This window comes from Heterocephalus glaber, unplaced genomic scaffold (genome assembly GCF_053883595.1).
Source record: "Heterocephalus glaber isolate CG9 unplaced genomic scaffold, H.glaber_assembly_v1.0 deba00001235, whole genome shotgun sequence".
Classification (NCBI taxonomy): domain Eukaryota; kingdom Metazoa; phylum Chordata; class Mammalia; order Rodentia; family Bathyergidae; genus Heterocephalus; species Heterocephalus glaber.
In genome coordinates, this window is record NW_028258222.1 from 188,962 (window position 1) to 204,922 (window position 15,961).

General features: G+C 54.5%; 1 protein-coding gene across 1 annotated transcript; it reads right to left on the reverse strand.

The window, feature by feature from the left end:
* Nucleotides 1-208: 208 nt before the first annotated feature.
* On the reverse strand, nucleotides 209-2,158 carry Fam25a (family with sequence similarity 25 member A). The gene is made up of 3 exons (XM_004867714.4): nucleotides 2,000-2,158; nucleotides 827-889; nucleotides 209-395 (listed from the first exon to the last, which is right to left on the reverse strand). Exons 1-3 carry the CDS (start codon nucleotides 2,070-2,072, stop codon nucleotides 262-264), a joined length of 270 nt encoding a protein of 89 aa, XP_004867771.1. The 5' UTR covers nucleotides 2,073-2,158; the 3' UTR covers nucleotides 209-261.
* Nucleotides 2,159-15,961: the final 13,803 nt, after the last annotated feature.

Here is a 15,961-nt window from a genome sequence, read left to right on the forward strand (position 1 = left end):
GTCTCAATGGTTAAATTCAAGACTAACAACTGTTCGCTGTCATGAGAAATCTTAGTATGGAACAGGAACATCATCTGATTGATCACAGGATTCTCTCTCATCCAAGGCAGCTGGTGGCCCTGTGCTAGCATCCCCATCCAAAGCAGAGGACACCCCAGATGTGCCCTGTGTTTCCAGCCACACAAGAGTGAATCCAGGGCTCCGTGAATACATCTCAGGCTTTTATTGAGATGGGGCAGGCCTGGCCAAGGCGGCAGAAGGTCACTGTCCCAGCCGGCCCAGGCCCTCCACCGCATGGGTAACAGCCTCGGACACAGTGTGGGTCACCTTCTCTGTGACTTCCTTCATCACTTTGTCCCCCGACTCCTGGGCTTGCTTTAAGGCATCAGAGATGGCTGTCAGGAAGAAAGAAGAAAGCCATGTGGGTGGCCCTCACTTTGCCAATGTCACCTGGGATGACCTGGGGGTGGGGACTCAGGAGCAGCCCCAAGGACGGAGGGCCGAAGATGAGCTCAGATTGGCTTTATTCCCCACAACTCTGTGTGGATGAGTGCACAGGAGGGTGACTGCTCACTGACTGAAGGGTGCACCAGCAGGGCCTGGCCTGGTCAGATAAGGAAGGGGTCACCTCCCCTTCGTCCTCCCTCCCTGTCTCAGGGCTTGCTCACCCCTCTCCCTACTTCCTTCCAACCTTCTTCGTTCCAGCAGTTGCACTGGGCCTGGAAGCCAGGACCTCCCAAATGCCAGGCAAGAGCTCCAGCCGAGCCGCCCCAGCCCTCACCCGGTCCTTTGCTGCCTCCCTCCCATTGTCCGCGGGCCTCCGCACCTTTCTCCCCGGCCTCCTTGGCATGCTCCACCACCTCCTTCACCACCTCTTCCACGGCGTGAACTGGAACAAGGAGACAGCTCAGGGGGCGGCACACACAGCCCTCCCCTCCTGACAGCCGGTGGGCCCTGGATGCCACCCCAGCCAGGACAGGGTGGCTTGGGCAGAGGCCACCCAGGCCCAAGGCCCAACAGGGCCTGCAGCATTGGGAGCAGCCTCCTTCCTGCCACTGGGGACCTGAGCCAGGCTGGGCATCTGCCAAGTCACCACATGCTCAGGATGAGCAGCCATGCTCCTCGGCCCAGCCCCAAGCCAGGTCCACAAGTCCCCCTCCCACTGCTGAGCCCCTCATCTGCCAGTGGGAATAACGTGACTGAGAGACAGTGCAAAAGTAAAGAGGGCTGTCCACACCAACTGTGGAGCTAAGAAAGAAAAGGAGGATGTAGTGGGGCACATTTTGATCTCAGCCCTTTGAGAGGCTGAGGCAGGAAGGTCACAAGTTTAAGCCCAGCTTGGGCAACTTATCCATTTAGCAAGATCCTGTCTCAAAGTAACAGTTCATAAAGGGGCCGGGATATAACTCAGTGTGAAGTCCATGGGTTCAGTCCCCAGTACTGAAGAGGGGATCGGGGGAGAGACAGAGACAGAGAGAGAGAAGAGGAGAAAGGGGGAGAAGAGCGAGAGGAAACAGAAGGGAAGAGAAAAGAAGTGTGAAGCCAGACACACAAGCAGCCATTTCCAGGGAGACCAGCAGGCCCAGGCACAAGTGCTGGTGCATCGTGTCCCACAGGGAGAAACTGAGCCATGACTCCCTGGTCCTCAGAGGAACTGGAAAACGGCCTTTATAGACTTTGAGCAGAATCAGAGCCGTTTCCAAATGAAGGGACCTTCCCAGATTTAAAGTTAAAAGTTACAGTGAAAATTAAAATCTGCCTTCCTTTGTCCACCCAGGCTGCACAGAACAGGCCTCTTTCACACTGAAGGGCTCCTGACCCCAGGGGGACGCTCCCAGCCGCTGCTCACACAGCCCGGCCTGCCTGTCCCCAGAGCCTCGGGGAGGAGCAGGTCGCATGGGGCCCATGAGGTGCTGCCCCCCCAGACTCTGTGCCCCAGCTCCACCTGTCCTGTGGGGCTGTGGGCCTCAGTCTACCCAGGACCCTCTCTTCACCTCACCTGCTCCCTCAGTGGCCTTCTCAGTGCGATGGGCCAGGCCCTCGGCCGCCAGCTTCCCCAAGCCTCCCAGCATGGCACCGCTGTAGCAGGGACAGGTAGGACACCCGACTCTGCCAGCCTCTGGCTTTTATAGGCGCTTCTGATTCAGGCTGTGGGGTGCCTGCCAAGCCCCACCTGGCCCAGGAGGCGGTGGGTGAGTCAGGCAGTGGGAGGAGGAGCTTGGATGAGCCCCAGTGCTGGGCGCTGCCCTCTCCAGGGGAACCCCCACCCTAGTGCCAGGAAGCCAGGAGCAGGACAGGCCCCCTCAGGACAGGCTCTGTCCCCAAGGCAGAGCCAAGTGCTCCAGAAGGTGACAGCCCCTGGGGGACAGCTGGGGGTGACAGTCACACTAGCCCCAAGAGTGCAGGCTCCCCATGGAGGCTCAGGGATCGCCACCTGCTGATCACCACCCTAGTGTGGTGCAGCCAGGCTCCTGGAGGTTCCATAGGGACCTGGGCAGCCACTGAGGGTGGGCACACATGTGGCTTGGGCACCATGCCTGTCCCTTCAGAGGATTGCTGAGGCTCTGAGGTCAGCCTCCCCTGCAGGTGCTGGAGGAGCAGACTGAGGACTCCACCCTGCTGCTCAGGGCAGTCACCTCAGCCAGAGTCCTCAAAAGTGACCCCCAGTCCCTGCACATCACGTGTGAGGGCCAAGCTGCCTCCCATCTTACTCAGAACAACAGGGCCACCCCAGCCACATGCCACACGCTGCCTCCCTTAGTCACCAGCCCAACTGGAGCCTCAGTTCCTCATCTATAAAATGGGAACAACCACGCCTTCCAGGCTGTGTCAATGATCATCAGAGTGACCATGGAGGGAGCCTGTCCAGCACAGTGGGCCCAGGGCTGGAGGGGTCTAGGACTCGGTGGAGCTAAAGGCTGGGAGACCCCACTGGCCAGGAGTCGGGAGCACCCATCCTCTGTGGTCCTGCACTCAGGGTCCAGGCAGGGGTGGAGGCTGAGCCACTGTCCCCAGGAAGCCGGCCTCCCACCTCCACCAGAGTGACCCTCAAGGGTGTGGTGGCCCTAATTGATGTTTACCTGGCAGAGTAAGGACCTCCAAGTTCCTGCAGGATGTGGAGAGCCCCAGGCCTTGGCCAGCCAGCCTGCCAGCCCTGAGCCCTGAGCATCACGTGGGCAGAGGTGGGTGGAGGCTTCACCTGCTCTGAGGGATACATGTCTCTCACATGTGTCACACAGACTTGTGTCACACAGACTTGTGTGCCCGTGACCACGCAGCCTCACGCAGAGCCTCCTACCTTCCCCGGACTCCCAGCCTACAGTGCCCCTCTTGGGAGCTCATCAGCCTGACAGGACCCGCCTGTGGACACTGCTGCCCCTGCCCATGAGACCCTGGCCCGCTTCAGCACAGCCTCTCCAGTGAGCCCCAGTGAGCACTCACTTGGCCCTGGCAGAGACACAGGTCCCCAGTGCCTGGCAGGTACATGGCCAGAGGCCGGGAGAGCCACAAGGCCCCAGACCGAACCTGGACCCCTGACACTTTTGCTCTGGCCCTGCTCCAGGCCCCCTTGGTCCCCAGCCCCTGCTGAGCCAGCCTCCTATCCTCCAACCCAGCCTGAGTCCCCCCAGGCAGGCCCTCTGTGCCTCACTTCTGGGGACCCCTACACCTGGACACCCTTCAGCCAGAGCCTCCTAAGCATGGGCAGATTATGGTCCCAGGGCTATTCTCGGGCGATGCCCACAGGGAGCAGCTTTACCTGCAAGGACCAGGCTGAGTGTGCCTTGGCCACCCTCCTCTGCACACCTTGGAGATGCCCCTTGAGCACCCTGGGATAGCCCAAGTCAGAAGGTCAGGTCCAGCCCCCAACCCCGGGCAAGAGGGTGCTGGCCAGGACCGGTGCCAGCTGCTTCTCCACAGGAAATTTGCCCATTTACCCAGCTTAGCACAGGGCCAGCAAGTTGAATCATCAAGTCCAGAGAGCCAGCTTTTTAAATAGCAATTTGCCAACTTAGCAATTACCAATTCCTTTTTAAATGTTTGTTTAAGTAGTGAAGTATATAGGGCTATCTCATGGCTGAAGCCTGACAATTTCGTATGTGACCTGAGCTGTTGCTGTCACAAATGTAAGTTTTGCGATGGCTGGGGTGCATGGCTCAGGGTAGAGCCCTTTCTCAGCACGTGCAAGGTCCTGAGTTCCATCTCTAGACTACAAAACAAAAGGGAGGCTGGGGAATTGGGGGCTGGAGGTGTAGCCCAGTGGTAGGGGCTTGCCTGCCTTGCAGACATGGGCCCCTGGGTTCCATCCCCAGCACTGCAAAGCTTCTTTTAAGTTTTGTGTAGTCTGTCCTGCCTATGCTTCCTCCTACTTCTGCTTCAGAGATTTGAGCTCTCTGTATTTTTGTTTCATTTTGGTTTTGGTTTTGGTTTTTTGAGACAGGGTATTACTATGTAGCCTAGGCTGGCCTCAGACTTGTGTCGATCCTCCTGCCTCAGACTTCTGAGTGCTGGGATTACAGGCATGAACCATCACTCCCAGCTTGAGCTTGAGGTCTGTGCTAGGCCCACAGATCCTGGCCACAGTGTCTCCCTGGTCCGGACTCTGGGAGATATAGCTCGTCTGTGAACACAGCAGATGTGCCCAGCATGTTGACCTTCATGCATCCACGAGTGCCCACAGGTTCTGGGTGAGAATTAGAGGTCCCGTTCTGAGTACCTGAGGAAAGGCCCATTCATGGGGTGTGGGGAGCGGCAGCCGTGACAGATGTGACTCCCCGGGTAGGCAGGGGCCGGAGGGGCGTCCAGTCTCCAGCGAACAGATCCCGTGTCTCCTCCTTAAAGCCACGTGGAGCGACAGGGGTAAGAGGAGAGAGAAAGCTCGTCCCTAGCTCGTCAAGCTCCGTTTCAGGAACTGGGAGACCAGAAGCAGAGGCAGCCCAAAGGGTGAGGCCTGCAGACTCGGGGTAGGGGTGCAGGGGGTCTCCATGGTCATCAGCAGAGCCCCCAGGAGGAGAGGACCTCTGGGTGAGAACTGTGGGGTCAGGAAGAAAGGCTGGGGATGTGCACAGTCAGAGGAAGGGGTCCCTCAGGAGGGCAGGTGACAGCACCTGCTCCCCAGGGTGGGGGGACTCAGGGTGAACCCCCCAAAGGCTGGAATCTCCTGAAGCTGGAGGGTTCTGAGGACCCCTGCACCTGTGGGGATGAAGGGCACCCACCCACCCCCCAAGACTTTGCAGGGGACCTCAGGTCCCAGACCCTGGCTCCATGGTGGCAGAGTTGAGTCTATGCTGCCGGCTCCTGCATGTGTTTTCCACGTGACTCCCAGCGCTCACATGGTGACTGATGCTAGGGGAGCAACACCAGCACCCTCAACTATGTTACAACTAAATTCATTTCATTAAATAACTAGTTTTATAAATTTAAATAAATGAATTTAAGCCATTTAGTCAAATAGTTTAAATAAACTGAAACCATTTAACTAAGTTAAAAGGAACATATTAGCTAACATCCTGATTGAGAGTTCACACATTTTTGTCTGTGTGTGTGTCTGTGTGTTTGTGTGTGTGACACTATGTAGTTCATGTCAGGTAAAAGAGCTGAAAACCAAGACCAGATCAGAACCACAAGAAGCCTTTATTGTAGGGACCATCTGCCAGGCTATCACCAAACAAAGGAGAGGGAGCAATATGGCCAGGACAGGGAGCTCTTCTTATAGGAGCTGGGGTGGGGTTGAGTGATGCAGTGGCTAGGGACTGCAGGAGCCTGTGACATCACTAGTTGCTAGGAGGTAGCAAGTATCAGGTTATTCTTTTGGAGGGAAGAGGGGCATGTTGGGAACAAGAAAGTTGTCTTTTGGTGGGTGAAGCCATATTTTTAGGTGGGAAGCAGGGTATTATGGGAAGGAGAAGGCTGCCATTTTACGGTGAGGGAAATCTAACAGTTCAGGCTGTCCTTGAACTCACTGTGTAGCTCAGAATGGCCTCAAACTCATGGTGATCCTCCTGCCTCTCGAGTGCTGAGATTACAGGTGTCGATGACCATGCCCAGTACCTAATGTCTTTTGTGGGTTCAGAGATCCCCTCATGATCAGGCATTGTAATTAATAGTTGTTTCTTCTTCACCTCCTGCAGTTTCTTAGGCTTGTAAGAGCCATTCTCCTGCCCTTTCTTTTCTTTCACGATCTTGACACTGGTTTTTTTAATTGTTTTTTTGAGACACAGTCTTACTATGGCGTTCAGGCTGGCCTTGAACTAACTGACTATGTAACCTGGGCTGGCAATCTTCCTGACTCAGCCTCTCGAGTGCTGGAACTACAGGCAAGTGCCACCACATCCAGCTTGACCTTGACACTTTTAACTCATCTTGATCAGTATTGTCCATGTTGCTCACTTTAGCTTTGTCAATGTTTGTTCATGAGGAGCCCAAGGTCCTGCACGTTTGGGAAGGAATACTCAGTAGTGACACTGCCCTTAATGATGTGCTGCACTTAGTTATGCATTTATCCTCTCTGTTCATCACAGCGGTTGGATCTGATGATCAGGCAGGATCAGCCCTGGTGACCATGAACATGATCATCAATAAAGGCTGGGCTACTTCACTTTGATGTTGCTGTTTTTCTCCCAGAGCTGAATAAACATCTTGGGAGAATAACTTTGAGAAGGTACAAATTTCTGGTTTTCATCAAACTTTAAAAAAATTATTTTCTATTTTCAATTGTGCTAAAATACACATGGTTGCAGACTTTGCCATCTTAACAGTGTTCAACTCTACAGTATGTTCACACTGATGAGCAACAGATCTCCAGAGCCCTTCCATCTCAGAACTGGAGCCCTGCCTGACCCCATTCAACCCAGCTATTCCCCTCCTAGGTATCTTCCCGAAGGACTTGGCCATCATAGGACAGTGATCCATGCACACCCATGTTTATAGCAGCACAGCTCGCAATGGCTTAATCGTGGAAGCGGCCTAAGTACCGTCAACACGTGAATGGATAAGGAAAATGAGGCATTTCCACACTATGGAGCACCACTCTGGCACAAAGAGGGATAAACTTGAGTCATTTGTAAGAAATTGTATGCACTTTAAGCCTATAATGTTAAGGAAATAACAGACTTATGAGCTTAAATAGCGTATGGTTTCTTTTGTATGAGAAACTCAAAATATAAATAGGAGCAAAATAAAAAATACCAGGAAACAGGGAGACAGAAATTTTGCAAATGAGAAGAATACCAAGAGATGGAGGGGGGAGGAAAGGGGATGAAGAAGAATTAGACATGTTATGCCCATGCACCAGTCTCCACGAGAAATACGATCATGATATACTACATACATGGACTAATAAAAACTCTAAAAACTGAAATTCTGTGTCCATTAAACAACTTCCCATTTCCCCTCTCACCTGTTCCAGGCAGCCAAGATTCTACTTTGTTTCTCTGAGTTTCCTTACTCTAGACACAGCATATAAGAGAAGACAAAGTATTTGTCTTTTTTTTTTTTTTTCCTGAGACATGGTTTCACCATGTAGTTGAGGCTGACCCTGAACTCACTATGTAGCCCAGGCTGGCCTTGAACTCACAGTGATCCTCCTGGCTCAGCCTCCCAAGTGCTGGGATCACAGGCGTGTGCCACCATGCCCAGCTAGTATTTGTCTTTTTGTAACAAGTGTTTTTCACTTAGCATAATAGAATGTTTAAGGCTGGACAATGGTTCATCATGGGTCACACTTGGTTCCTCTGCTCCTCTTCCATGCAATTAGGTTACCTCCATCTTCTGCCTGTGGTGAGTAATGCTGCTATGAACATGGGCAAACAAATCTATCTTCCAAACTCTCAAGTATCTGGATATGTACCCACAAGTGATAATGCTGGACAATATATGACTATATTTTTAATTGTTTTAATACAAAGTCTCATTGTGTATTCCAGGCTCACCTCAAACTCTAGCAATCCTCCTACCTCAGCCTCTCAAGTAGAAAGAAAATAAGAAGAGCAAAGAAAAAACATGACACTTACTAGAACATCAGTTATTGGCAATTCCAGGGGACACGGGACCTCTAGGGGTGCTGAACTTCCTGGGTCAGAAGGCTGAACCCAACACTTGGAAGATTCTCTAGGACCAGGTGGGTAAAAGTGTGAAGGCCACAAGCTGTCGGAGAACACAAGACTGTTTAGTTTAGTGATCATAATTGACTTTATTTTTGATTTCAGAATCAGGCAACAGTTGACTCCACAAAATAGAATAATGTTCCAATGAGCTGACCAGAGGAGGTTGGTTTTCCAGACAGAAAAGAAAGCAGAAACAAAGAATAAAAAGCAAATTTCAAGGATGGTTTCCTGGCCAGGCACTACCAGGAGGCAGAACCACTCAGAAGCAACTGGTTAGTCCAGGTGAGCAGGAGGAGGGCAGAGGGACTTGAGGTCACGTGATTGGAACCAACCGGCACGGGAACCTGGCTGTCTCGAGTCCTGATTTCTGGGCAAGTCAGATAAACAGCTTTGTTTCCTCTTGGGAACATGAACCTTAGCATGAGCGATTCCATTTTGATTTTTTAGCCTGGTCTAAAAAAGGAGGAGTTTAGTTCAAAATAATGACTTCCTGAAACCTTTATTTAACAAGACCAACAGCCCCACCCAAACACTGAAGAACTCACAATGTTGTTCGCATAAGCCCTACTTGTAAAATTTTTATTTATTTATTTATTTATTTGGTACTAGGGATTGAACTCGGGTCCTTGCACTTGCGCAGCAGGTGGAGAAACCACTGAGCTAAATCCCTGGCCCTTAAAATCTTTATTTTTTAACACATTACCTTTTTAAAAACAGAAAATGCCATACATAAAAATAGAATGTTATGAACCCCCACAGACCCATTACCCAGCTACAAAATGATCAGCTCTGCTCCCAGAGACCCTGTTGGTTCATCTGTCAATATTTCACCCTTGAAAACGTGTGGGGAACGGCTGTAACCAACCGAGAGCCCAAGAGTCCAAGGATGTTGTCCTGGCCGAGGAACAGCAGCAAGCTTTGAGTATCTGCAGATCTGAGACAAGAACAAAGGCGTGGCTGGGGGCTGAGGAGCGGAATGGAAATGCTGCGTGTTTTCAAAAAGCCCCAAGAATACAGCTAAAAGAGAAAAAAAGGAGAAAGGAGAAAGCCAAATGTGTCGTCATTCGAGCTGCAGCCTGGGAGCCAGTGGTCACTCTTTGGGCTTTCGGAGGAGCATAGAGAGAGATCCGGAGAAGGTTCCTATACTCGCTGAACCAGGCAGGTGAGACAGAGGAATGAGGACCAGCCGGAGAGGTTTATCTCAGGGAACCCTCTCCACCAGCATTGCAGGAGTCACGTCCAATGACAGAACTACAACTGAGTTTGAAGATCTTAGTTGGCTTTATTTTGTATTCAAGAATCAAGTAATATTTTGCTCCATTAAATGGTTAAGTGTTCTCATGGTCCCCACAAAGGAGGTTGGTTTTATAGAGGAAAGGGCCTCCAAGGAAGCAGAAACAAAGAACAAAGGCAGATCTGTCATTTCAAAGTTACTTTGCTGCCGGGCATAGTAATGGTGCACACCTGTGATCCAAGCACTCGGGAGGCTGAGTTAGGAGGATCTCTGTGAGTTCAAGGCCAGACTGAGCTACACAGCAAGAACCTGTCTAAAAAAAATAAATAAACAAGATTACAAAACCAGGAACAAGAGGGGGACTAGTGTGTGGGAGTGTGAGAAGGTATCATTGGGAACCTGACCCGCTCTGTGTGTGTGCACGTGTGAGCATGTGCGTATGCATGTGTGTGTCTGTGTGCGTGTGTGTGTGCATTGGAAGCTGAGACCAGAAGGACAAGCAGGGTGCAGCTAGGTGAGGAGAGTGTGTAGAGAGCATTCCAGGCAGAAAAGCCAGCAGGTGCTAATGGGACGACAGCAGCAGACAGGCAGGAAGGGAGGGAGAGGAGCCAGTGGGGGGCCGGCCGGCTGGGCTTGGCCTAATGACAGAGGGCCTGGTGCAGGGTCCCCTCCCTGAAGCAGAGGGCCAGGACAGCTTCTCCACACACTCACCCCTTTGGGGAGTCACCCCGCCATGGCTGTCCTGGTCCCCCATGGTCATAGCAGTGCCACAGTCCCAGGAATCACTTCCAGTCATGGAAACAGGTCCCGGAAAGAGAAGGGGCCACTTCTCTCCTTGCCTTCTTTTTAGATCACCACAGCCCTTCCTAGAAGCCCCTGCCCCTCAGACCTGGCCTCCACTCCCAGGCCAAGACTGAGTCACACCCACTCGTGGGAGTCACTCACACCCACACGCAACCAGCCCAGCAAGCTCACTGGGATCCACCCAGGTCAGCTAAGGCAGGGGAGGGGTACAGGAGATGCTGGATGCCCCCAGATGCCCCCGGTCTCCCTTGAGTCTGAGGGGACATCCTCAACTCATTTTGCAGACTTGTGGGGGCCTTCTTTTGGGGTCACTCAGCTCCAGGACCCAATCATGGAGCTCAGGTGTCCCCAGCCAAGGGTATGCAGTTCTCAGCCTGGAGCAGTTTCCTCCACATCCCCTAGAGCTGGGGAAAGGGCCGCAGAGCGGGGGATGTGGGCCAAGGCACGAGGGGAGGATGACAGGAGACACGGAGGGGGTGCACCGAGGTACATGGTCCCCGGGCTGCCCCATCAGAAGCTGCCTGAGTCACCATCGGGGGCAACCCAGGACCACAGCCACCCGTGGACATAGTGCTGGGTGGGTGTGATCCCCATCCCTAGGGACCTGCTGAGGTGGCTGTCCCGGCCTGGAGTTAGGGGTCTGCCTGAGAGAGAGGACCCCAGGAGCAAGAGGTCTGGTGTACATGTACCCTGTACCATGGAGCTCCAAGCCACATAGGCCCAGGCCCAAGAGGCGTGTGTCTGGCGTGGGCTCACTGACCCCCAAAACCGTCCAGGCCAACCCCAGTCAGCTGAGGTCTGAGCGATGCTCCCAGCCCCGGCAGTGTAGTTCCCAGGGCGCTGCTGCCGAGGACTCCTCCAGACAGGATCCTGCTGGGCGAGAACCCCATCCTGGGAGGGGCTGGGAAGCCACCCTGACAGCTGCCTGGGCACTGCGTGGAGGAGGCCAAGACTGGATGTGGGTTCCTGGCCCCTTTTGTGAGCCAGGTCCCTCATGTGGGGAGAAAGCAGACACACGGTGGAGATGCTGTGCTTTATTGGAGAGGGGCAGACCCGGGAGGGCACTGCCTAAGGGGCATCAGGGCCAAGTTCCATGAACAGGGCCGGGAGGGGCGGCCTCATTTCTGGTGGCTGAACTTCTTCCCCGTGGCCCCATCAGAGCCCTGGTTGGCAGCCTTGTCGGTGGCTTCCTGGGGCTTCTCAGCGCCTGGGGAGGCAGGGGTGATGAGTAAGGACAGCGCCGTTGCTGACTGTCCCTGCTGTTGACAGGGGTGGGGCGGCTCCCTCCCCAGGAAGCCCTGCTGCAGAGGACCCTCCTCCTCCCTGCAGCCCCTAGACCTTTCTGTCCAGCCTCAGTGGGGTCCACTGGCTGGCCTGCAGTGGCACCTGTCAAGAGAGGGGGAACAAGACTCCTGTTAGCCACTATGGAGCCCCTGCTGACCACGGGTCCACCCTTGCCCCCTCCAACCCACAGGACAGATGCCACTGGGGTGAAATCCCTGTCCCCTCTGCCTGAGCTCTAGGACCTTTGCCCTTGCCTCAGGGCCCTGATGGGGCCACTCAGGACCAGGTGGGGCCCTTCCTCCCCACACTCCTCCTCCGATGGGCTCCTGGGGCACTGCTGTCCCTCACCTCCACCCGCACATCGCCCCTTCCTGCTGGCGTGGGTGGGTGTCTCACGGTCCCTGTAGTCTCCAGCTTGGGGTGCAGACCCACAAGGGGCCCTGCTCTGAGCATTCAGGAGGTGCGTGAGGTTCCATGCCAAGGGAGGGTGCCCCACTCACCTTCCTGGCCCATCCCCTCCACCTGCTGCTTCAGGTCCTTCAAGCCCTTGCTGGCCATGGCTCTGGGAGGTTTGTGGGTGCCCGGGACAGCTGTAGTGAAGCTGTATCCTGCAGACCACAGTGCAGACCCAAGCACAGCTCAGGTTTTCAAGGCCTTCAGGTTGGCCCGCCCCGTGGGGGGGCTGAGGGCGGTTCCAGGACATGGTCTGACCCGTGGCAGGCCCTGCCCTGGGCACTGCTGGGGGTTGGGGGGAGCTGGCAACAGTGCAGACCCCTGGGGGCCCACCATGGAGAGGCGTGGCCAGAGCCAGGATCCCAGGAGGGGCTGGAGGGCTGCAGCTGTGGGTCAGCCACCCAGAAAGGGGTGAGGGGCAGGAGAGAGTTACCCAAACCTCTGTCCCCTGGGGGCCCGGCCCCTTCCTCCTCAACCCTGAGGGTCCCCACATGGTCAGGAATCAAGGCCAAGGGCAACATGAATAATAGCTGCCATGGCAGGCACAGCACTAATACTTTGTGACAGCCGCCCGTACAGTTTGTCGTCACCTGGTGAAATGGTGCTGTTACTAATAACATCAGTTGACAGAGGAGATTGAGTCAGAAGCGGGTGGGGGTGGCAGGCTCTGACACCACGGGATGGGCTCTGGGACCACAGACCATCTGTCCCCCACTGGGCCCTGGACCCTGTGGGCACAGACGAGGAGGTTGGATGAAGACCCCCAGGGAAGGGGGACACTGTCAGGCACACGTGAAAATAAGAGCCCAGAGTGGGAGGGAGAGAGGAGGGTGCTGTCCCCTGTGTCACGCTGGGGAAGGGGACAGTCAGAGGTCACCAGTGCCTGACCAGTTGGGCAGGAAGCACTGCTCAAGCAGGCAGGAAGCCCCGGGTATTTGCTTTACTCTCCCAGAGAGGGTGCTGCTGCTTGTCGTCCAGCCCAGGAAGGCAGCAGCTGCGGTGGAGGCATGGCCTGCCCAAAGCAGTGGCAGACACTGAGGCCAGACCTCTGGGGTCCGGGACCCTGAGACCCTGGCCCCTCCCTGAACCTCACTACCCTCAACCTTGCTGCGAGCTCACTGGCAGTTTCCAATGTGCCTTGTGAGGAGAAATGGTTGTGGGGCTTCAGTCTGTGTTCATTTGGGTGGGGGGCCCAGTGGATGGAGGACAGGAGGTGTGAACAAGGAAAAAAGAATTATTCTGCAAGGAAGCCAGGCATGGTGACACATTCCTGTGATCTCAACACTCAGGAGGTTAAGGCAGGAGGATCACCACAAGTTGGACGCCAGACTGGGCTACATAGTGAATTCAAGGCCGGCTTGAACTGCGCAGTGAGACCCTGTCTCAAAAAATCAAAAAGAAAAACCAAACACGCAAACCCCATCTTAACTCTGCCTAAGTTTCAAGCTCCTTGGTCCTTGGGGGAGGGGCAGGAACGGGGTGAGGTTAAGATGGCATCCATGCCCGAGACTTCCCATCACCTCTCCAGTGGTCTGGAACCGCAGTTGTGAAAGCGGGTTGGTGGTATACACACAGTGCAAGGTCGTGATGCCCTGTAGACCTCGAAAACGTCCTAGTTCTTACCTTGGTGTCTTGCTGGGTTTGGGGTTGGGTAAGTGTAGAGCAGACCAGGCTGTATCACTGCTCCAGATAAACATTCCTCAGTGACTAAGGCGTCTACACACCGAGTTAAAGTCTGACTGGAGGTTAGGCTAGCAGAGGGCACGGGCACCATGCGGAGGCCAAGGGGCCCAGCGCTTCACTCTGGTTTAGTTGTCTGGGTAGGGCCGGTGCTTGCAGCACAAGGGGCCTTCAAGGCCCTGAGGAGTGACCCCGGCAACTGTTGTTCTCATAGCCTACATGGTAGGTGTCACCTGCAGCAAGCTAGCGGGGGACTAATCATACATTGCTGTGCGATGTGATCTCCAAAATCAGTGATATTTTAAAGTAAACTAAAAGTAGATGAAGGTAGAGGCTCTGTTGTGGTTTTTTGTTTTGTTAGTGTATTTGTTTTAGTTTGGTCTTTTGAGATAGGGTCTCAATATGCAGCCGAGGCTGGCCTCAAACTCGAGGCAATCCTCCTGCCTCAGCCACCCAAGCGCTGGGATTACAGGCGTGCAACCATGCCTAGCTATTAAGGATTTCCTGGGGTTACATGCTTGACACTGGCAGGGGGCCCTGCAGGAGGTAGGGTAGAGTGGTGGGGTGGTGGCCCCCTCTTGGGTCCCCCAGGATAGGAAGTGGGGTTTAAAGGCAAAGAACCCTGCAGATGCCCTTGGATGGGAGCATCTTTCTGGAAGGGACTGAGTCCAAGGCAGGTCCTGCGCGCATTGGTGTGCGTGCACATGCATATGTCCAGGGAGTGGTTGTAGGGTGGAAGCAGAGGGACCATTCCGAGCTCCTACAGCCAAGGCAGGGCTGCCCCCAGGGCCCCATCTGGTGTCCCACAGCCTCCCAAGGAGACCCTGCTCCCCTTGCTTTCTCTTCTAGCCCAGAGCGCTGTGGGCACCCCAGGCTACAGCGGCTCCTGCTGCTATGCGCGTGTAGGTGACAGTGGGAAGTTCCCTCCCTGCCCAAGCACCCCCACTTCACAGGAGCAGCACCCCCACTCCTTCCTGCTTCCCAGCAGTGGAATCCACCCAGCATGGCTGGACCCACATGAGCTGCCCTGGGCCCCCACTCTCCATCACAGCGCAGGGGAGGCAGGGTGGAAGGGCCGGTCTGGAGTCCTGACACCCCAGCAAATTGCTTCCAAGCTCTGGGCTCCAGGTGGAGTCAGAAGGCGGCGAAGTCCCTGACGAGCAGGATTCCGAGTACAGCGCAAGTGCCCTCAGCGGGGCACTGAACAGCCTGGTGTGGGGTCTGTGCTCGAACCTGGAGCAGGCAGTCTGTAGCCCGGCAAAGTGTGGCTCACTGGTGGCTCTGCAGCCAGGCCACCTGGATTGTGCCCAGTCCCCTGTTGCCCAGCTGTGTGCCCCAGGCAAGCAACCTAACCTCTCCAGTTGGAGGCTCCTACAGGGAATTGGGGGTCACCCAGCTCCTCCCAACGGGTTTGTGGGAGGCCCAGTATGGGAACGCAGTCAGTACAGCACCAGGATGCCTGGGCTTGGCAGAGGTTCACTGCTATCATTCTCCTTCCCAACATGCTGTGAGGCTGCACTGTTTAATGACAGCTGGAAGATTCAGGGCAAGAGAGGGAGCCTTGTTCCTGGGGGCAGATAGGAAGACACAAGGTCACCTCATGTGTCTGCTGGGGTGGACACCATCCATCCTCACCATAGGTTTAGGCCTCACTATCATAATAAATTAATAATAATTTAATTAATTAATAATTTATCAATAATAAATTTTTTTTTTTTTTTTTTTTGGTTTTGGTACCAGGGATCAAACTCAGGTCCTTGCACTTGAGCAGCAGGTAGCGAAACCACTGAGCTAAATCCTCAGCCCTTATTTATTTATTTATTTATGAACCAAGGTCTCACTATGTAGTCCAGGCTGACCTTGAACTCACTGTGTAGCCTAGGCTGGCCTGAAGCCAATGCAAGCCTCCTGCCCCAGGTTCCTAAATGCTGGGATTGCAGTGCACCACCATGCCCAGCTTATTTTTTATTTTGAAACAAGGTTTCCCTAAATTGCTAAATTGCCTAGATGGGACTTGAATTTGTAATCCTCCTGCCTCAGCCTCCCAGAGAGCTGGGATTATAAGCATGCATTTCTGTGTCTGGCTAGACCTCACCACCTTTGAAAGTTACCAACTGCCAGGGGAGGGGAGGTGGGTGTCCGTCTGTGCTCCCCCAAGGTGCTGGGGCTGACAGTCACCCAGGTCACCCTCTCCTGCTGGCCTTGGGTCCCTCAGCAGGGTGCACCTGGGGACAGCCAGGCTGTGCTCCTGGGGCCGCCAAGCCCAGGGAAGTGGGGGGTAGGCCATGGGAGTGTTGGGGGTGCCCTGGTCACAGAAGCACCCAGTGTGTCCCTATAGTATCCCTAGTCCTTGGGCAGGGCCCAGGGGCTTCATGGACATTGACACAGCAGAGAGAAGAGACAG

What these genes read in the sequence shown, in the direction of transcription:
- Fam25a (XM_004867714.4), bottom strand. Translation starts at nt 2,072, where the DNA reads ATGCTGGGAGGCTTGGGGAAGCTGGCGGCCGAGGGCCTGGCCCATCGC. An exon ending in GAAGGCCACTGAGGGAGCAG is followed by an intron (nt 890 to 1,999) that starts GTGAGGTGAAGA and finishes TCCTTGTTCCAG; the next exon opens with TTCACGCCGTGGAAGAGGTG. An exon ending in CAAGGAGGCCGGGGAGAAAG is followed by an intron (nt 396 to 826) that starts GTGCGGAGGCCC and finishes TCTTCCTGACAG; the next exon opens with CCATCTCTGATGCCTTAAAG.